The sequence below is a fragment of the Oncorhynchus tshawytscha genome, linkage group LG20, assembly GCF_018296145.1.
Source record: "Oncorhynchus tshawytscha isolate Ot180627B linkage group LG20, Otsh_v2.0, whole genome shotgun sequence".
Lineage (NCBI taxonomy): Eukaryota > Metazoa > Chordata > Actinopteri > Salmoniformes > Salmonidae > Oncorhynchus > Oncorhynchus tshawytscha.
In genome coordinates this window covers 49,532,314-49,555,568 of record NC_056448.1, presented here as the reverse complement: position 1 = coordinate 49,555,568, position 23,255 = coordinate 49,532,314, and the positions used below count along the sequence as shown (strand labels likewise).

Below are 23,255 nucleotides of genomic sequence, written 5' to 3'. Positions count from 1 at the left end.
TTTTGGGCGTGTGGGGGGGTTAGGATGTGGAGGGCTGTTTAAGGGCCCTCACAGAGAGGGGGGTTAGGGTGTGGAGGGCTGTTTAAGGGCCCTCACAGAGAGGGGGTTAGGGTGTGGAGGGCTGTTTAAGGGCCTTCGCTCTCCTGTACAGAGAGGATCTTTATCTGGAGGGGGTTCTGTCTTCTGGAGATAGAGGGAGGAGAGGGAGGAGAGGGGAGAGGGAGGAGAGGGGAGAGGGAGGAGAGGGGAGAGGGAAGAGGAGGGAGGGAGGAGAGGGGAGAGAGGGAGGAGGAGGGAGGAGAAGGGAGAGGGAGGAGAGAGGGAGGAGAGGGGGAAGAGAGAGGAGAGGGGGAGAGGGGAGAGGGGGAAGAGAGGGGAGAGGGAGGAGAGAGGGGAGAGGGAGGAGGAGAGGGGGAAGAGAGGGAACACTCTTGTTAAGCCAGACCCTCCGCCTCTTTGCCTGCGCGCCCATGACATCACAGCTTGGAGAGAGGCAGGGGCAGGAGAGGAATGTGACGGGGAGAGAAGAGGCATTGTGGAAGGAGAGGAAAAAGAGGAGGGCTATTGTACAGGAAAGGAAAAGGCTCTGGCAGAGAGGAAACAGGACAACAGCTATCATTACGCAGGGTAAGTACTGCAGCTAGCTGGCTGGTCTTTTACACACGAGGACAGAGATGAAACAGGACAACAGCTATCATTACACAGGGTAAGTACTGCAGCTAGCTGGCTGGTCTTTTACACACGAGGACAGAGATGAAACAGGACAACAGCTATCATTACGCAGGGTAAGTACTGCAGCTAGCTGGCTGGTCTTTTACACACGAGGACAGAGAGGAAACAGGACAACAGCTAGCATTAGGCAGAGGAGGGTGGCAGGTAGCCAAGTGGTTAGAGTGTTGGGCCAGTAACCGTAAGATCAAATCCCAGAGCTAATTAAGTAAAAATCTGTCTTTCTGCCCCTGAACAAGGCAGTTTAACCCACTGTTCCCCTGAGCAAGGCAGTTAACCCACTGTTCCCCTGAACAAGGCAGTTTAACCCACTGTTCCCCTGAACAAGGCAGTTTAACCCACTGTTCCCCTGAACAAGGCAGTTAACCCACTGTTCCCCTGAACAAGGCAGTTAACCCACTGTTCCCCTGAACAAGGCAGTTAACCCACTGTTCCCCTGAACAAGGCAGTTAACCCGCTGTTCCCCTGAACAAGGCAGTTAACCCACTGTTCTCCGGTAGGCCGTCATTGTAAATAATAATTCGTTCTTAAATTGACTTGCCTAGTTAAATACTTGTCTGTTTTTTTAAGTACTGCAGTGGAGTAATACTTCCAGTAGAATATTAATATAGTGGTAGAGTAATACTTCTAGTAGAATATTAATATAGTGGTAGAGTAATAATTCTAGTAGAATATTAATATAGTGGTAGAGTAATACTTCTAGTAGAATATTAATATAGTGGTGGAGTAATACTTCTAGTAGAATATTAATATAGTGGTGGAGTAAGACTTCCAGTAGAATATTAATATAGTCATAGTGGTAGAGTAATACTTCTAGTAGAATATTAATATAGTGGTAGAGTAATATTTATAGTAGAATATTAATATAGTCATAGTGGTAGAGTAATACTTCTAGTAGAATATTAATATAGTGGTAGAGTAATACTTCTAGTAGAATATTAATATAGTGGTAGAGTAATACTTCTAGTAGAATATTAATATAGTGGTGGAGTAAGACTTCCAGTAGAATATTGATATAGTGGTAGAGTAATACTTCTAGTAGAATATTAATATAGTCATAGTGGTAGAGTAATACTTCTAGTAGAATATTAATATAGTGGTAGAGTAATACTTCTAGTAGAATATTAATATAGTGGTGGAGTAATACTTCCAGTAGAATATTAATGTAGTGGTAGAGTAATACTTCTAGTAGAATATTAATATAGTGGTGGAGTAATACTTCTTGTAGAATATTAATATAGTGGTAGAGTAATACTTCTAGTAGAATATTATATAGTGGTGGATAATACTTAAGAATATTAATATAGTGGTAGAGTAATACTTCTAGTAGAATATTAATATAGTGGTAGAGTAATACTTATTAATATAGTCATAGTGGTAGAAATACTAGTTTATTAATATAGTGGTAGAGTAATACTTCTAGTAGAATATTAATATAGTGGTAGAGTAATACTTCTAGTAGAATATTAATATAGTGGTGGAGTAATACTTCCAGTAGAATATTAATATAGTGGTAGAGTAATACTTCTAGTAGAATATTAATATAGGGGTGGAGTAATACTTCTAGTAGAATATTAATATAGGGGTGGAGTAATACTTCTAGTAGAATATTAATATAGTGGTGGAGTAATACTTCCAGTAGAATATTAATATAGTGGTAGAGTAATACTTCTAGTAGAATATTAATATAGGGGTGGAGTAATACTTCCAGTAGAATATTAATGTAGTGGTAGAGTAATACTTCTAGTAGAATATTAATATAGTGGTGGAGTAATACTTCTAGTAGAATATTAATATAGTGGTGGAGTAATACTTCTAGTAGAATATTAATATAGTGGTAGAGTAATACTTCTAGTAGAATATTAATACAGTGGTAGAGTAATACTTCTTGTAGAATATTAATATAGTCATAGTGGTAGAGTAATACTTCTAGTAGAATATTAATATAGTGGTAGAGTAATACTTCTAGTAGAATATTAATATAGTGGTAGAGTAATACTTCTAGTAGAATATTAATATAGTGGTAGAGTAATACTTCTAGTAGAATATTAATATAGTGGTGGAGTAATACTTCTAGTAGAATATTAATATAGTGGTAGAGTAATACTTCTAGTAGAATATTAATACAGTGGTAGAGTAATACTTCTAGTAGAATATTAATATAGGGGTGGAGTAATACTTCCAGTAGAATATTAATGTAGTGGTAGAGTAATACTTCTAGTAGAATATTAATATAGTGGTAGAGTAATACTTCTAGTAGAATATTAATATAGTCATAGTGATAGAGTAAGACTTCTAGTAGAATATTAATATAGTGGTAGAGTAATACTTCTAGTAGAATATTAATATAGTGGTGGAGTAATACTTCAGGTAGAATATTAATATAGTGGTGGAGTAATACTTCTAGTAGAATATTAATATAGTGGTAGAGTAATACTTCTAGTAGAATATTAATATAGTGGTAGAGTAATACTTCTAGTAGAATATTAATATAGTGGTGGAGTAATACTTCCAGTAGAATATTAATATAGTGGTAGAGTAATACTTCTTGTAGAATATTAATATAGTCATAGTGGTAGAGTAATACTTCTAGTAGAATATTAATATAGTGGTAGAGTAATACTTCTAGTAGAATATTAATATAGTCATAGTGGTAGAGTAATACTTCTAGTAGAATATTAATATAGTGGTGGAGTAATACTTCTAGTAGAATATTAATATAGTGGTGGAGTATACTTCTAATAGAATATTAATATAGTGGTAGAGTAATACTTCTAGTAGAATATTAATATAGTCATAGTGATAGAGTAAGACTTCTAGTAGAATATTAATATAGTGGTAGAGTAATACTTCTAGTAGAATATTAATATAGTGGTGGAGTAATACTTCTAGTAGAATATTAATATAGTGGTGGAGTAATACTTCTAGTAGAATATTAATATAGTGGTAGAGTAATACTTCTAGTAGAATATTAATATAGTGGTAGAGTAATACTTCTAGTAGAATATTAATATAGTGGTGGAGTAATACTTCCAGTAGAATATTAATATAGTGGTAGAGTAATACTTCTAGTAGAATATTAATATAGTCATAGTGGTAGAGTAATACTTCTAGTAGAATATTAATATAGTGGTAGAGTAATACTTCTAGTAGAATATTAATATAGTGGTAGAGTAATACTTCTAGTAGAATATTAATATAGTGGTAGAGTAATACTTCTAGTAGAATATTAATATAGTGGTGGAGTAATACTTCTAGTAGAATATTAATATAGTGGTAGAGTAATACTTCTAGTAGAATATTAATATAGTCATAGTGGTAGAGTAATACTTCTAGTAGAATATTAATATAGTGGTGGAGTAATACTTCTAGTATAATATTAATATAGTGGTAGAGTAATACTTCTAGTAGAATATTAATATATTCATAGTGGTAGAGTAATACTTCTAGTAGAATATTAATATAGTGGTAGAGTAATACTACTAAATATAGTAATACCAGTCAGTCAGAGGACCAATACCAGTCAGTCAGAGGACCAATACCAGTCAGACAGAGGACCAATACCAGTCAGTCAGAGGGGCAATACCAGTCAGTCAGAGGACCAATACCAGTCAGTCAGTCAATACCAGTCAGTCAGAGGACCAATACCAGTCAGTCAGTCAATACCAGTCAGTCAGAGGACCAATACCAGTCAGTCAGAGGACCAATACCAGTCAGTCAGAGGACCAATACCAGTCAGTCAGAGGACCAATACCAGTCAGTCAGAGGACCAATACCAGTCAGTCAGAGGACCGATACCAGTCAGTCAGAGGACCAATACCAGTCAGTCAGTCAATACCAGTCAGACAGAGGACCAATACCAGTCAGTCAGTCAATACCAGTCAGACAGAGGACCAATACCAGTCAGTCAGTCAATACCAGTCAGTCAGAGGACCAATACCAGTCAGTCAGTCAATACCAGTCAGTCAGAGGACCAATACCAGTCAGTCAGAGGACCAATACCAGTCAGTCAGAGGACCAATACCAGTCAGTCAGTCAATACCAGTCAGACAGAGGACCAATACCAGTCAGACAGAGGACCAATACCAGTCAGTCAGAGGACCAATACCAGTCAGTCAGAGGACCAATACCAGTCAGTCAGAGGACCAATACCAGTCAGTCAGTCAATACCAGAGGGAGAGAGAGGATGAAAAGGGAGAGAGAGGATGAAAAGGGAGAGAGAGGAGGGAAAGGGAGAGGAGGCAAGGGGAGAGAAAAGGGACAGGGAGAGAGTGGAGGGAAAGGGAGAGAGAGGAGGGAAAGGGAGAGAGAGGAGGGAAAGGGAGAGAGGGGAGGGAAAGGGAGAGAGGGGAGGGAAAGGGAGAGAGTAGGGAAGGGAAGGGGAGAGGGAGGAGGGAAATGGAGAGAGAGGAGGGAAAGGGAGAGAGTGGAGGAAAGAGGAGAGGAGGGATGGGGAGAAAGGGGAGGGAAGGGGAGAGGGAAGAGGAGAGAGGAGGGAAGGGGAGAGAGAGGAGAGAAGAGGAGAGAGGGGGATGGGGAGAGATAGGAGGGATGGGGAGAGAGAGGAGAGAAGGGGAGAGAGAGGAGGGAAGGGGAGAGAGGAGGGAAGGGGAGAGAGGAGAGGGAAGAGGAGAGAGTGGAGGGAAGAGGAGAGAGGAGAGGGAAGGGGAGAAAGAGGAGGGAAGATGAGAGAGTGGAGGGAAGAGGAGAGAGATGAGGGAAGGGGAGAGAGATGAGGGAAGGGGAGAGAGTAGGGATGGGGAGAGAGAAGAGGGAAGGAGAGAGAGGAGGGAAGTGTGTTGCTGGAAGTGTGTAAAGTGCTTGGGGCTCTAGGTTGTGTGGGCAGATGAAGAAGCTTGTGTTGCAGCAGGTTTTGTAACTGTAACCATGTGACGTGGAGGTACTTTATCAACTGGACTGGAGGGTGGACTTTTCTATCACCCACGTGGGTACATGCTCCTTTAAACCAATGAGGAGATGGCACGTGGGTATATACTCCTATAAACCAATGAGGAGATGGGACGTGGGTATATTCTCCTATAAACCAATGAGGAGATGGCACGTGGGTATATACTCCTATAAACCAATGAGGAGATGGGACGTGGGTATATTCTCCTATAAACCAATGAGGAGATGGCACGTGGGTATATTCTCCTATAAACCAATGAGGAGATGGGACGTGGGTATATTCTCCTATAAACCAATGAGGAGATGGGACGTGGGTATATTCTCCTATAAACCAATGAGGAGATGGCACGTATATACTCCTATAAACCAATGAGGAGATGGGACGTGGGTATATTCTCCTATAAACCAATGAGGAGATGGGACGTGGGTATATTCTCCTATAAACCAATGAGGAGATGGCACGTGGGTATATACTCCTATAAACCAATGAGGAGATGGGACGTGGGTATATTCTCCTATAAACCAATGAGGAGATGGCACGTGGGTATATTCTCCTATAAACCAATGAGGAGATGGGAGAGGCCGGACTTGCAGCGAGTTGAGCATCACAAATAGAACCAAGTTCTATTTTAGCTCCTGGCTACACAGATGCTTGTTGACAAGCAGTATTGATGAAATGATTGAATAACAATGTACAGTGGCAAGAAAAATGATGTGAACCCTTTGGAATTACCTGGATTTCTGAATAAATTGGTCATCAAATTTGATCTGATCTTCATCTTAGTCACAACAATAGACCAACACAGTCTGCTTAAAGTAATAACACACAATATTGTATTTTTCTTGTCTATATTGAATACACAATTTAAACATTCACAGTGTAGGTTGGAAAAAGTATGTGAACCTCTTGGCTAATGACTTCTCCAAAAGCTAATTGGAGTCAGGAGTCAGCTAACCTGGAGTCCAATCAATGAGACAAGATTGGAGATGTTGGTGAGAGCTGCCTTGCCCTATAAAAAACACGCACAAAACATGAGTTTTCTATTCACGAGAAGCATTGCCTGATGTGAACCATGCCTCGAACAAAAGAGATCACAGAAGACCTAAGATTAAGAATTGTTGACTTGCATAAAGCTGGAAAGGGTTACAAACGTATCTCTAAAAGCCTTGATGTTCATCAGTCCACGGTAAGACACATTGTCTATACATGGAGAAACTTGTGTCCGTCCTGCAAAGATGTCTGCAAGAGCACAGCACAGAATGTTCAATGAGGTCAAGAAGAATCCTAGAGTGTCAGCTAAAGACTTACAGAAATCTCTGTAACATGCTAACATCTCTGTAACATGCTAACATCTCTGTAACATGCTAACATCTCTGTAACATGCTAACATCTCTGTAACATGCTAACATCTCTGTAACATGCTAACATCTCTGTAACATGCTAACATCTCTGTAACATGCTAACATCTTTGTAACATGCTAACATCTCTGTAACATGCTAACATCTCTGTAACATGCTAACATCTCTGTAACATGCTAACATCTCTGTAACATGCTAACATCTCTGTAACATGCTAACATCTCTGTAACATGCTAACATCTCTGTAACATGCTAACATCTTTGTAACATGCTAACATCTCTGTAACATGCTAACATCTCTGTAACATGCTAACATCTGGCAAGTGCTACTGGCAAGTAGTAAAAGTAGCAGAGATGTCTGCAGTACAAATGTTCCATCTAGATGTTCCATCTACTGAAGCTAGGCTACATTAACGTGGGTGATGTTCTATCTACTGAAGCTAGGCTACATTAACGTGGGTGATGTTCTATCTTACTGAAGCTAGGCTACATTAACGTGGGTGATGTTCTATCTACTGAAGCTAGGCTACATTAACGTGGGTGATGTTCTATCTACTGAAGCTAGGCTACATTAACGTGGGTGATGTTCTATCTACTGAAGCTAGGCTACATTAACGTGGGTGATGTTCTATCTATTGAAGCTAGGCTACATTAACGTGGGTGATTTCTGTGCTGTGTGACTGACGAGTTTCACATGACTGTTAATGTCATTATCAACTCAGGGTGAGAGAGGTTGGCCTTGAGGTGTGTGACTGTGTGTGTGTGTGTGTGTGTGTGTGTGTGTGTGTGTGTGTGTGTGTGTGTGTGTGTGTGTGTGTGTGTGTGTGTGTGTGTGTGTGTGTTTAGGGCCCCTTTTGTAGCTGTGTAGTTGTGTTGACATCCAGAGGAAGACGCTGCTGTAGCATTCAGGGTCACAGAACATCAGAGAAGGGACACACACACACATGAGAGAGACACATACACACACACACACACACACACGAGAGAGACACATACACACACACGACAGAGACAGAGGGGTCTTCCTTTCAGCCCCAGACTGTTGAATTTTAACCTGTCTAATCTCAACAGAAGATAAAAAGTGTTTTGGTGAAATATGGATTTTATTCTCCGTTTTAGGAGCATTTCCTCCTCAGGAATGCCTCTTATTGCAAATAACTTGTAGTAGTTGACTGTGCTTGGATATTAGATATCTGTACAAGTGTTTGTAATTCGTATGTGCTGCAATATACTGCATTTCACATTTATTTAACCAGGTAGGCAAGTTGAGAACACGTTCTCATTTACAACTGTGACCTGGCCAAGATAAAGCAAAGCAGTTCGACACATACAATAACAGAGTTACACATGGAATAAAACAAACATGCAGTCAATAACACAATAGAGTAAGTCTATATACATTGTGTGCAAATGAGGTAAGATAAGGGAGGTAAGGCAATAAATAGGCCATAGTGGTGAAATAATTACAATTGAGCAATAAACGCTGGAGTGATAGATGTGCAGAAGATGAATGTGCAAGTAGAGATACTGGAGTGCAAAGGAGCAAAATAAATAACAGTATGGGGATGAGGTAGTTGGATGGGCTACTTACAGATGGGCTGTGTACAGGTGCAGAGGTAGAGACAGAGACAGAGGAATAAGAGGGAGGTAGAGAGGGAGGGATGAGAGGGAGGTAGAGACAGAGGAATGAGAGGGAGGTAGAGACAGAGGAATGAGAGGGAGGTAGAGACAGAGGGAAGAGGGGAAGGTAGAGAGGGAGGGAAGAGGGGAAGGTAGAGAGGGAGGGAAGAGGGGAAGGTAGAGAGGGAGGGAAGAGGGGAAGGTAGAGAGGGAGGAAAGAGGGGAAGGTAGAGAGGGAGGAAAGAGGGGAAGGTAGAGAGGGAGGAAAGAGGGGAAGGTAGAGAGGGAGGAAAGGGGGAAGGTAGAGAGGGAGGAAAGAGGGGAAGGTAGAGAGGGAGGGGAGAGGGGAAGGTAGAGAGGGAGGGAAGAGAGGGAAGAGGGGAAGTCATCCCCATATTTGTTTTTGTTTTTCTGCTCTTTTGCACACCAGTATTTCTACTTGCACATCATCATCTGCTCATTTATCACTCCAGTGTAAATAGCTAAATTGTAATTAATTAGCCACTATTGGCCTATTTATTGCCTTACCTCCTTACCTCATTTGCACACACTGTATACAGACTTTTCGATTGTGTTATTGACTGTACGTTTGTTTATTCCATGTGTAACTCTGTGTTGTTTGTGTCACACTGTTTTGCTTTATCTTGGCCAGGTCACAGTTGTAAATGAGAACTTGTTCTCAACTAGCCTACCTGGTTAAATAAAGGTGAAATAAAATAAATAAAAAAAGTTACGCCTGCGTCAGAGACACTGCTAAATGTGAGATGCTTTCTAAAAGATCAGAATCTATCCTCAAACCCAGATATTTCAAACACAGCATTTTTCCATGACTTGTTTTTAATGCCAGCAGTGGAGTTTATTATTTGGCATTTACCAAACAGCAAGATATAGGAGTTTGTCTGATTTAAAACCAAATTATTTGCTAGAAACCATTTTTGTAAAGTCTTAAAATACTCTTGGAGAGTTTATTTTAACCTGCTGTATAGAGCACATGAGCATATCATCAGCATATCATCAGCATATCATCAGCATATCATGAGCATATCATCAGCATATAAGTGAACATTCTGACAACATTAAATGTTATCGGATTTCATTCTCTTCATTATTCCCAGTACTTCCTGTTTGGTTTCAAATAGAAGAAGTGGTTTAGTTTATCATGTTCTTCCCCAAAACCGGATCAACTGATGCTAAATACTGCTATGTTACTCCCTGATTAACTGATGCTAAATACTGCTATGCTACGCCCTGATTAACTGATGCTAAATACTGCTATGCTACGCCCTGATTAACTGATGCTAAATACTGCTATGCTACGCCCTGATTAACTGATGCTAAATACTGCTATGCTACGCCCTGATTAACTGATGCTAAATACTTATCTGCTACGCCCTGATTAACTGATGCTAAATACTTATCTGCTATGCCCTGGTTTATACTGCTATGCTACTCCCTGATTAACTGATGCTAAATACTGCTATGCTACAATCTGGTTAACTGATGCTAAGTACTGCTATGCTACAACCTGGTTAACTGATGCTAAGTACTGCTATGGTACAACCTGGTTAACTGATGCTAAGTACTGCTATGCTACAACCTGATTAACTGATGCTAAGTACTGCTATGCTACAACCTGGTTAACTGATGCTAAGTACTGCTATGCTACAACCTGATTAACTGACGCTAAGTACTGCTATGCTACGCCACGCCCGGACAGAATAAAAATGAATTGATATTTATTCTTTCAGAAATCCCCAGATGCTATCTGATAAAGAAATCCACGTGTCCCAAATGTAAAATAGAGCTCTATAAAGAGAATAGGGGTCCATTTTGGACACATCCACTGTACATTCATTGCCAAGACAGAACATTAATAATCGAACACTCTTTGTCTTCCAGAAGTCCTCCAAGGCATCAGAGGATGGCAGTGGTGATCTGAAGAGAGACAGAACGGAGAGAAAGAGTGTCGGTTTCCTCAACTCTGTTAGTGTGATCTCAGCGCTTGGAGGAGACAGCAGTACAACCACCAGCACCATGGAGGTGGAGGCCCACCCTGAGAGCTGCTACCCCAGCCAAGGGCTCAACGGCCAGGGCAACAAACACCAGCCCCAGCCCCTGGACATTGAGGTAGCTCATGAGATAGCCTACCTAGATGAGGTGTTGGAAGCTAACTGCTGTGACCCCGGGGTTGATACCACGCCATCACCCTCTAACGGGAAGGCGACCACTGAGAAACACCCCAGGGAGGTCAACATCGACGGGACTGGACCATCTGTCAACATCTCCAACACAGACACAACATGCCATGAGGTCATAGTAGAGGGGAGAAAGCAGACTATCTTCATTGGACACCAGGATGTCAATTACACCAACAATACCAATAACACCAGGCCCAATGGCCACTCTGGGCCAATGGGAGGAAAGCAGGAGAACTACAGGAAGCAGGGAGGAGAGACAATATCCCCCACTATGACCACCATCAAGAAGGAAGCTCGTTTCGAGCTGCGGGCCTTCCAGGAGGAGAAGAAGCCGTCCAAGCTGTTTGACCCATGTGAGAAGGAAGTGCGCGTGAAGAAGGTGCGTCCCTCGGAGGAGGTGGTAGAGCTGGAGAGGGAGAGGTTGGAGCTGATCAGGGGCCAGGCGGTAAAGAAGAACCCAGACATGGGGACAAAGTGGTGGAACCCTCCTCAGGAGAAGAGTCTGGAGGAGGAGCTTGAGCCAGACAAACTAGAGTCACACAGGAAGTACGAGGAGAGGAAGCAGCAGAGGAGGTCAGAGTTCACTGGTGGGATGTCCCAGATGTACGCCCAGTACTCCATGACCTTGGATTCTAATGCTGACCCTGAGGCTGGCCGCGACACGCCCGAGCTCTTCCAGAGCACCAAGGAGGACATCCTGGTGGAGCAGATGGACTTCTCTACCGCCAGGAAGCAGTTCCTCCAGATGGAACACGCAAGGCAGCAGGCAGCCGAGAGGTCACAGGTCACAGCTCCCAACTCGGCCAAGCACTTCTCCAGATCACCAGACACCGTGATCCACGTGGAGCGATCCTCCGATTACGTCACTGTGGGCTACAGCAGTTACCAGGACTCACCACTAGAGGACAGCGACACAACCACCACAACAGTCCGGACAGAGAGGATCTACTGCAGCCCAGAAGGGTCCCAGTCCCCCACCTCTACCGTGGGGAGGGTCCTGGGTCTGGGGCTGGGACAGGGAGAGCCCAGTAATAGTGGTCCCAGGGAGGCCTCGATGGAGAACAGATACAGAGACGGAGACTTTACCTGCGCCAGGGCCGTCATGACCATCATAAAAGATGAGAAGGATCCTCTGCCCCTCCAGCATCATTCCTCCTCCCTCCACAGCCCCAGCGCCTCTCTGTCCTCCTGCAACCCCAAGGAATGTGACTCCGGGCTGGATGAGCTTTCCCTGCGGTCCCTGGATAACTCTATGCTGGATACCCTGTCAAAAGACTTCAGCATGAGTAACGTATCCGACAGCGGGGCGTCAAATGAGACCATGTCGGCCTCCTACCTGGGGGAGACGTCTCTGGGAGAGTACTCCTTCCCCTCCACCCCACAGTCCACTACACCCGTCAACGGAAAGATGGAGGGAGGCACCACCATGTCCCCTGGGGAGCAGAACGAGGGAAGTCAGGGTCTGTCGGAGCAAGAGCTGGAGTACCATGCAGGTATGCTGGTGCAGAGTATCATCCAGCACGCCCTGATTAATCAGAACCAGTCTCAGCAGGGTGAGGAGTGGCAGAGGGTCCCCCCCCTCCAGATGAGGCACTCAGACGTTCTACATCCATTTTCTGGGAACCTTTCATCACTACCAACAGAATATCAGTCACTCACACATCTAGACCTCCACTCTCCACCACCTCCCCAGCTCCACTCACCTCCAAGCCCACTGCAGCAGTCACCAACACCCTTACAGACCCTCCAGTCAGCTCCACCCCAGTACCAGTCAACTCCATCACCTCAGCCACTGTCACCTCCAGCCCAGTTTCATTCAAGTCCAACCCAACATCAGTCTCCTTCACCCCAGCTCCAGCCCCTCCCAACCCAGGTAGAGAGACCTACCTATGTCCAGGTAGAGAGACCTACCTATGTCCAGATGGAGAGACCTACCTACGCCCCCCTTCCACAGAGAACTTCATCTGGGGGTCCTAAGATCCTCATCCAGTCCGCACTCAGTCGCTCACTGGCCCTAAACCCAGACCCGGTCCCAGTCCGCACTCCTGTCCTCATCCTACCCCGTCCCATAGAGCCCTATCAGGCTCCAGAGCTGCCCCGGACCCTGGGTGAAAAGGACCAGTTCAGCTACTTCTCTAAGTACTCCGAGGCGGCCGAGCTCCGCAGCACAGCCGCAGCGACCAGAGCCCAGGAGACAGAGCAGAGCACCGGGCCGTTCAAGCTGCGCTCCCGGAAGCAGAGGACTCTGTCCATGATCGAGGAAGAGATCCGAGCGGCGCAAGAGAGAGAGAAAGAGCTGAAGAAGCAGAGACTGGGATCGGTGCGGTCAGGACCGGATCCCAGAGCCAACCAGACTGGCAGACCCAAGACGATGACTATCAACCCCAGGGACAAGCACAAGACCAACAGCCTGCCCGCCAAACTCAGCCTCTCTGGGAGCCTGCCACCCACCAAACTCACCCTCACCAGCAAGACGGCACCAGGTGAGCTGTGGTAACTGTTTCTGCGTCTGAAACCTTATTCTTTTCATCAGTATTGTACTATGTAGACAATAGGGTGCCGTTTTTGGAAACAACCCGTAAGAAAAAAAAACTGTCTATCAGTGATTGATTGACATTTGATTGGTATGTGAGTTGTCCCCTTGTATAAGTCTTCAGACTATTTCCATCCCGAAGGCTGTATTCATGTTCCCCTGGTGATGGTATTATAGGGGGGCTCATTTTCTCAGCTTGGTCAATAAGAAATCCAAGGGCCATGACTGAAGCCAAACGAGAGTTGTCTTGAGGGGGTGGGTTAATGTGGGTGTCTCTTGTGTGTGCATTCGTTTGGCAATCCACTCTGCCAAAACACTACACAGATACAGTCACTCACCCTTCTAGATAACTTGAAACAGCCTTGAATATTTTGGGGTGTAGTTTGCTCATAGCTCTTTTTGTGCAGCCACGAGTGTGAGTGTGATTGCAGTTGATCTAATGTGTTCTGTTATGCTGTTACATATTATATATGACTACATCACCTCCTGTACCCCCTGTTCACTCAATACTGCATGGCCAGGCACAACTCCAACACCATCATTAAAGAAACTTAAGGATCGGACCCTTTTATTCAATTTTCACCTAAAATGACATACCCAAATCTAACTGCCTGTAGTTCAGGCCCTGAAGCAAGGACATGCATATTCTTGGTACCATTTGAAAGCAAACACTTTGAGGATTGTGGAAATGTGAAAGGAATGAAGGAGAATATAATACAATAGATCTGGTAAAAGATAATACAAAGAAAAAACCAACCATTTTTTTTGTACCATCATCTTTGAAATGCAAGAGAAAGGCCATCATGTATTATTCCAGCCTAGGTGCAATTTAGATTTTGGCCACTAGATGGCAGCAGTGTATGTGCAAAGTTTAAGACTGATCCAATAAACCATTGTATTTCTGTTCAAAATGTTGTATCAAGACTACCCAATCGTGCCTAATTTGTTTATTAATATCTTTTCATGTTCAAAAATGTGCACTCTCCTCAAACAATAGCATGATATTCTTTCATTGTAACAGCTACTGTAAATTGGACAGTAGAGTTAGATTAACAAGAATTTAAGCTTTCTGCCAACATCAGATAAACCATTGTATTTCTGCTAGGCAAGTCAGTTAAGAACAAATTCTTATTTTCAATGAAGGCCTAGGAACAGTGGGTTAACTGCCTGTTCAGGGGCAGAACGACAGATTTGTACCTTGTCAGCTCAGGGATTTGAACTTGCAACCTTCCGGTAACTAGTCCAACACTCTAAGCACTAGGCTACCTTGTCTATGTCCTGGGAAATGTTCTTGTTACTTATAACCTCATGCTTATCGCATTAGCCTACGTTAGCACAACCGTCCCGCACCAATCCTGAAGAAGTTTTTTAAGTTTGCCGATGACACAACATGGATAACTATTAGGATACCCTTCATTTCAAAATAATTTTTTCTACATCTCACAAATTGCAGTTTTGGACCAGACTTTATGACCAAAATGATTCTATTTACACTTTGTAGTTAATTTTGACACTAGAATATATGTTTCTGACTCATGTTGATGCCACACAGGCTGTTTTCAAAAGGAGAAGTTGCTTTTTAGGGGAACCGCTCTGGGATAGGTGTCCCGTTAATGGGACAGTTGTAAATCATGCAGCGCCTTGTCTCACGATCGCAGATTTTAGAGAATCAAACAATGTCGGTACATATCATCTGAAAGCTTACATTCTTGTTATAAATGCACTGTCCAATTTAGAGTAGCTATTACTGCGGAAAAAAATACCAGTTACACTACAACATGATTAGAGAGAGAGAGAGAGATGGTTACTACAACATGATAACAATAACATAGGACCATATTGGTCAATACAACAATAACATAGTGGTCAACACTACAATAACATAGTGGTTAACACTACAATAACATAGTGGTCAACACTACAATAACACAGTGGTCAACACTACAATAACACAGTGGTCAACACAACAATAACATAGTGGTCAACACAACAATAACATAGTGGTCAACACAACAATAACATAGTGGTCAACACAACAATAACATAGTGGTCAACACAACAATAACATAGTGGTCAACACTACAATAACATAGTGGTCAACACTACAATAACATAGTGGTCAACACTACAATAACATAGTGGTCAACACTACAATAACATAGGACTATGGTGGTCAACACAACTATAACATAGTGGTCAACATAACAATAACAGTGGTCAACACTACTATAACATAGTGGTCAACACAACAATAACATAGTGGTCAACACAACAATAACAGTGGTCAACACTACAATAACATAAACACGACAATAACATAGGATATACTGGTCGACACAACTAGTGGTCAACACGACAATAACACTATAGTGGTCAACACAACTATAACATAGTGGTCAACACTACAATAACATAGGACTATAGTGGTCAACACAACTATAACATAGTGGTCAACACAACTATAACATAGTGGTCAACACTACAATAACATACGACTATAGTGGTCAACACAACTATAACTTAGTGGTCAACACTACAATAACATAGGACTATAGTGGTCAACACAACTATAATATAGTGGTCAACACTACAATAACATAGTGGTCAACACTACAATAACATAGTGGTCAACACTACAATAACATAGTGGTCAACACTACAATAACATAGGACTATGGTGGTCAACACAACTATAACATAGTGGTCAACACTACAATAACATAGTGGTCAACACTACAATAAAATAGTGGTCAACACAACAATAACAGTGGTCAACAATACAATAACATAGGAATATAGTGGTCAACACAACTATAACATAGTGGTCAACACTACAATAACATAGGAATATAGTGGTCAACACAAGTATAACATAGTGGTCAACACGACAATAACATAGGACTATAGTGGTCAACACAACTATAACATAGTGGTCAACACTACAATAACATAGGACTATAGTGGTCAACACAACTATAACATAGTGGTCAACACTACAATAACATAGTGGTCAACACTACAATAACACAGGACTATAGTGGTCAACAACTATAACATAGTGGTCAACACTACAATAACAGGACTATAGTGGTCAACACAACTATAACATAGGACTATAGTGGTCAACACAACTATAACATAGTGGTCAACACTACAATAACATAGTGGTCAACACTACAATAACACAGGCCTATAGTGGTCAACACAACTATAACATAGTGGTCAACACTACAATACCATAGTGGTCAACACAACAATAACATAGTGGTCAACACAACAATAACATAGTGGTCAACACAAATATAACATAGGACTATAGTGGTCAATACAACTATAACATAGGTGTCAACACAACTATAACATAGTGGTCAACACTACAATAACATAGTGGTCAACACTGCAATAACATAGGACTATAGTGGTCAACACAACTATAACATAGGTGTCAACACAACTATAACATAGTGGTCAACACTACAATAACCTAGTGGTCAACACAACAATAACATAGTGGTCAACACAACTAAACATAGTGGTCAACACAACAATAACATGGTGGTCAACACAACAATAACATAGTGGTCAACACAACTATAACATAGGACTATAGTGGTCAATACAACTATAACATAGTGGTCAACACAACAATAACATAGTGGTCAACACTACAATAACATAGGACTATAGTGGTCAAAACAACAATAACATAGTGGTCAACACTACAATAACATAGTGGTCAACACAACAATAACATAGTGGTCAACACTACAATAACATAGTGGTCAACACAACAATAACATAGTGGTCAACACTACAATAATATAGTGGTCAACACTACAATAACATAGGACTATAGTGGTCAACACAACTATAACATAGTGGTCAACACAACAATAACATAGTGATCAACACAACAATAACAGTGGTCAACACTACAATAACATAGTGGTCAACACTACAATAACATAGCACTATAGTGGTCAACACAACTATAACATAGTGGTCAACACTACAATAACATAGTGGTCAACACTACAATAACATAGGACTATAGTGGTCAACACAACTATAACATAGTGGTCAACACTACAATAACAGGACTATCGTGGTCAACACAACTATAACAGATGTCAACACTACAATAACATAGGACTATAGTGGTCAACACAACTATAACATAGTCGTCAACACCACAATAATCTAGTGGTCAACACAACTCAACACAACTATAACATAGTGGTCAACACTACAATAACATAGGAATATAGTGGTCAACACAAGTATAACATAGTGGTCATTACGACAATAACATAGGACTATAGTGGTCAACACAACTATAACATAGTGGTCAACACTACAATAACATAGGACTATAGTGGTCAACACAACTATAACATAGTGGTCAACACTACAATAACATAGTGGTCAACACTACAATAACACAGGACTATAGTGGTCAACAACTATAACATAGTGGTCAACACTACAATAACAGGACTATAGTGGTCAACACAACTATAACATAGGACTATAGTGGTCAACACAACTATAACATAGTGGTCAACACTACAATAACATAGTGGTCAACACTACAATAACACAGGCCTATAGTGGTCAACACAACTATAACATAGTGGTCAACACTACAATACCATAGTGGTCAACACAACAATAACATAGTGGTCAACACAACAATAACATAGTGGTCAACTATAACATAGTGGTCAACACTAAATAACATAGTGGTCAACACTGCAATAACATAGGACTATAGTGGTCAACACAACTATAACATAGGTGTCAACACAACTATAACATAGTGGTCAACACTACAATAACCTAGTGGTCAACACAACAATAACATAGTGGTCAACACAACTATAACATAGTGGTCAACACTACAATACCATAGTGGTCAACACAACAATACCATAGTGGTCAACACAACAATAACATGGTGGTCAACACAACAATAACATAGTGGTCAACACAACTATAACATAGGACTATAGTGGTCAATACAACTATAACATAGTGGTCAACACAACAATAACATAGTGGTCAACACTACAATAACATAGGACTATAGTGGTCAAAACAACAATAACATAGTGGTCAACACTACAATAACATAGTGGTCAACACAACAATAACATAGTGGTCAACACTACAATAACATAGTGGTCAACACAACAATAACATAGTGGTCAACACTACAATAATATAGTGGTCAACACTACAATAACATAGGACTATAGTGGTCAACACAACTATAACATAGTGGTCAACACAACAATAACATAGTGATCAACACAACAATAACAGTGGTCAACACTACAATAACATAGTGGTCAACACTACAATAACATAGCACTATAGTGGTCAACACAACTATAACATAGTGGTCAACACTACAATAACATAGTGGTCAACACTACAATAACATAGGACTATAGTGGTCAACACAACTATAACATAGTGGTCAACACTACAATAACAGGACTATCGTGGTCAACACAACTATAACAGATGTCAACACTACAATAACATAGGACTATAGTGGTCAACACAACTATAACATAGTCGTCAACACCACAATAATCTAGTGGTCAACACAACTATAATATAGTGGTCAACACTACAATAACATACAACTATAGTGGTCAACACAACTATAACTTAGTGGTCAACACTACAATAACATAATGGTCAACACAACAATAACACAGTGGTCAACACAACAATAACATAGTGGTCAACACCAATAACATACGACTATAGTGGTCAACACAACTATAACTTAGTGGTCAACACAACAATAACATTGTGGTCAACACAACAATAACATAGTGGTCAACACAACAATAACATAGTGGTAAACAACAATAACATAGTGGTCAACACTACAATAACATAGGACTATAGTGGTCAACACAACCATAACATAGTGGTCAAAAATACAATAACATAGTGGTTAACACAACAATAACATAGTGGTCAATGTGTGATACACTGATACTTTCTTGGTTAGTAATTAATTAATAACATAGTGGTCAACACAACAATAACATAGGACTATAGTGGTCAACACTACAATAACATAGGACTATAGTGGTCAACACTACAATAACATAGTGGTCAACACAACAATAACATAGTGGTCAACACAACTATAACATAGTGGTCAACACTACAATAACATAGGACTATAGTGGTCAACACTACAATAACACAGTGGTCAACACAACACAATAACATAGTGGTCAACACAACAATAACATAGTGGTCAACACAACTATAACATAGTGGTCAACACAACTATAACATAGTGGTCAACACTACAATACCATAGTGGTCAACACAACAATACCATAGTGGTCAACACAACAATAACATGGTGGTCAACACAACAATAACATAGTGGTCAACACAACTATAACATAGGACTATAGTGGTCAATACAACTATAACATAGTGGTCAACACAACAATAACATAGTGGTCAACACTACAATAACATAGGACTATAGTGGTCAAAACAACAATAACATAGTGGTCAACACTACAATAACATAGTGGTCAACACAACAATAACATAGTGGTCAACACTACAATAACATAGTGGTCAACACAACAATAACATAGTGGTCAACACTACAATAATATAGTGGTCAACACTACAATAACATAGGACTATAGTGGTCAACACAACTATAACATAGTGGTCAACACAACAATAACATAGTGATCAACACAACAATAACAGTGGTCAACACTACAATAACATAGTGGTCAACACTACAATAACATAGCACTATAGTGGTCAACACAACTATAACATAGTGGTCAACACTACAATAACATAGTGGTCAACACTACAATAACATAGGACTATAGTGGTCAACACAACTATAACATAGTGGTCAACACTACAATAACAGGACTATCGTGGTCAACACAACTATAACAGATGTCAACACTACAATAACATAGGACTATAGTGGTCAACACAACTATAACATAGTCGTCAACACCACAATAATCTAGTGGTCAACACAACTATAATATAGTGGTCAACACTACAATAACATACAACTATAGTGGGCAACACAACTATAACTTAGTGGTCAACACTACAATAACATAATGGTCAACACAACAATAACACAGTGGTCAACACAACAATAACATAGTGGTCAACACCAATAACATACGACTATAGTGGTCAACACAACTATAACTTAGTGGTCAACACAACAATAACATTGTGGTCAACACAACAATAACATAGTGGTCAACACAACAATAACATAGTGGTAAACAACAATAACATAGTGGTCAACACTACAATAACATAGGACTATAGTGGTCAACACAACCATAACATAGTGGTCAAAAATACAATAACATAGTGGTTAACACAACAATAACATAGTGGTCAATGTGTGATACACTGATACTTTCTTGGTTAGTAATTAATTAATAACATAGTGGTCAACACAACAATAACATAGGACTATAGTGGTCAACACTACAATAACATAGGACTATAGTGGTCAACACTACAATAACATAGTGGTCAACACAACAATAACATAGTGGTCAACACAACTATAACATAGTGGTCAACACTACAATAACATAGGACTATAGTGGTCAACACTACAATAACACAGTGGTCAACACAACACAATAACATAGTGGTCAACACAACAATAACATAGTGGTCAACACAACTATAACAGAGGACTATAGTGGTCAACACAACTATAACAGAGGACTATAGTGGTCAACACAACTAGAACAGAGGACTATAGTGGTCAACACAACTATAACAGAGGACATTAGCTATTGTGGTGAATGTAAACGATAGTTTTGTCAATTAAATCCACTCTGTCTCTCCCTTTGTTATTAAAGTTTTGTTGAAAAACCAAACTATTAGATCCTGCGTGTAATCGGGCCTGCTCCTGGCTAGAGTTGGCATATGTTTATGTACTCCTCCATTTTGAAAGCATTCTGATGGCTGATGGGAAACACGAGTTGTGTTGTAAAATCCGACTTGGGAATGCTTTGAAATGACAGGCTCCCTAACCCTGCCTCTGACATTCTTAGCTCCCGATTGGCTGTTTAAACAGAGTCCTGTAGTTTTTATGATAAGGTTTGGGCTTCTCTAGGTTCAACATGCCGAGTTCTCTAAGCTACATGCCGAGTTCTCTTAGCAACATGCCGAGTTCTCTAAGCTACATGCCGAGTTCTCTAAGCTACATGCCGAGTTCTCTAAGCTACATGCCGAGTTCTCTAAGCTACATGCCGAGTTCTCTAAGCTACATGCCGAGTTCTCTAAGCTACATGCCGAGTTCTCTAAGCTACATGCCGAGTTCTCTAAGCTACATGCCGAGTTCTCTAAGCTACATGCCGAGTTCTCTTAGCTACATGCCGAGTTCTCTAAGCTACATGCCGAGTTCTCTAAGCTACATGCCGAGTTCTCTAAGCTACATGCCGAGTTCTCTAAGCTACATGCCGAGTTCTCTAAGCTACATGCCGAGTTCTCTAAGCTACATGCCGAGTTCTCTAAGCTACATGCCGAGTTCTCTAAGCTACATGCCGAGTTCTCTTAGCAACATGCCGAGTTCTCTAAGCTACATGCCGAGTTCTCTAAGCTACATGCCGAGTTCTCTAAGCTACATGCCGAGTTCTCTAAGCTACATGCCGAGTTCTCTAAGCAACATGCCGAGTTCTCTAAGCTACATGCCGAGTTCTCTAAGCTACATGCCGAGTTCTCTAAGCAACATGCCGAGTTCTCTAAGCTACATGCCGAGTTCTCTAAGCTACATGCCGAGTTCTCTAAGCTACATGCCGAGTTCTCTAAGCTACATGCCGAGTTCTCTAAGCTACATGCCGAGTTCTCTAAGCTACATGCCGAGTTCTTTAGCTACATGCCGAGTTCTCTAAGCTACATGCCGAGTTCTCTAAGCTACATGCCGAGTTCTCTAAGCTACATGCCGAGTTCTCTAAGCTACATGCCGAGTTCTCTAAGCTACATGCCGAGTTCTCTAAGCTACATGCCGAGTTCTCTTAGCAACATGCCGAGTTCTCTAAGCTACATGCCGAGTTCTCTAAGCTACATGCCGAGTTCTCTAAGCTACATGCCGAGTTCTCTAAGCTACATGCCGAGTTCTCTAAGCTACATGCCGAGTTCTCTAAGCTACATGCCGAGTTCTCTAAGCTACATGCCGAGTTCTCTAAGCATGTCTAGCAACAGTTTCCCACTGCTCTGCCTTCCAGCAATACAACGCTGTGGTGGTTTTCGTGGTGAATTACTTCCCCCTTGTGCTAATGAGCCAGTACTGCATTCAATAGACACGACGCCGTCTTCCCATTCAATATTGATTAGATACCGAGTCAATGTAGAGGATAGACATGAAAAGATGATATTCTATTATACTGTCTGTATTGACATATACAGTAGATACTGTCTGTATTGACATATACAGTAGATAAATTGTCTGTATTGACAAGATAATTTGTATTGTCATGTCCTTATATGACATTTATTCTGTGTGCATAACCTGCAGGTAAGATAAATCCTTCTGCATCCCCCTCCTCGTCTGAGAATCCTTCTGCATCCCCCTCCTCGTCTGGGAATTCCTCGCCCCTCTTGGACCTGGGCTGTGACGACTCTGGGGAGAGCGGGCGCCCCAAAAACTTCATGCAGACCCTGATGGACGACTACGAGAATCACAAAGTGAAGCGCCGGGAGAAAGTAGAGGACAACAGTGTGAGTAGTAGTAGTGTAGTAGTAGTAGTATAGCAGTAGTAGTAGTAGCAGTAGTAGTAGTAGTAGCAGTAGCAGTAGTAGTAGCAGTAGTAGTAGTAGTACTATCCATGTTCTCTTCAGCTGCTGTTAC

At 41.3% G+C, this 23,255-nt stretch overlaps 1 protein-coding gene across 1 annotated transcript in view; it reads left to right on the top strand.

The window, feature by feature from the left end:
- The first annotated feature begins 470 nt into the window (after nucleotides 1-470).
- Nucleotides 471-23,255, top strand: part of LOC112219952 (A-kinase anchor protein 2) — a 28,195-nt gene continuing 5,410 nt past the window's right edge. The window contains exons 1-4 of the mRNA XM_042302048.1: nucleotides 471-512; nucleotides 641-706; nucleotides 10,517-13,298; nucleotides 22,923-23,125. Coding sequence (XP_042157982.1) covers nucleotides 471-512; nucleotides 641-706; nucleotides 10,517-13,298; nucleotides 22,923-23,125 — 3,093 coding nt within the window. The remainder of the gene's footprint in view (nucleotides 513-640; nucleotides 707-10,516; nucleotides 13,299-22,922; nucleotides 23,126-23,255) is intronic.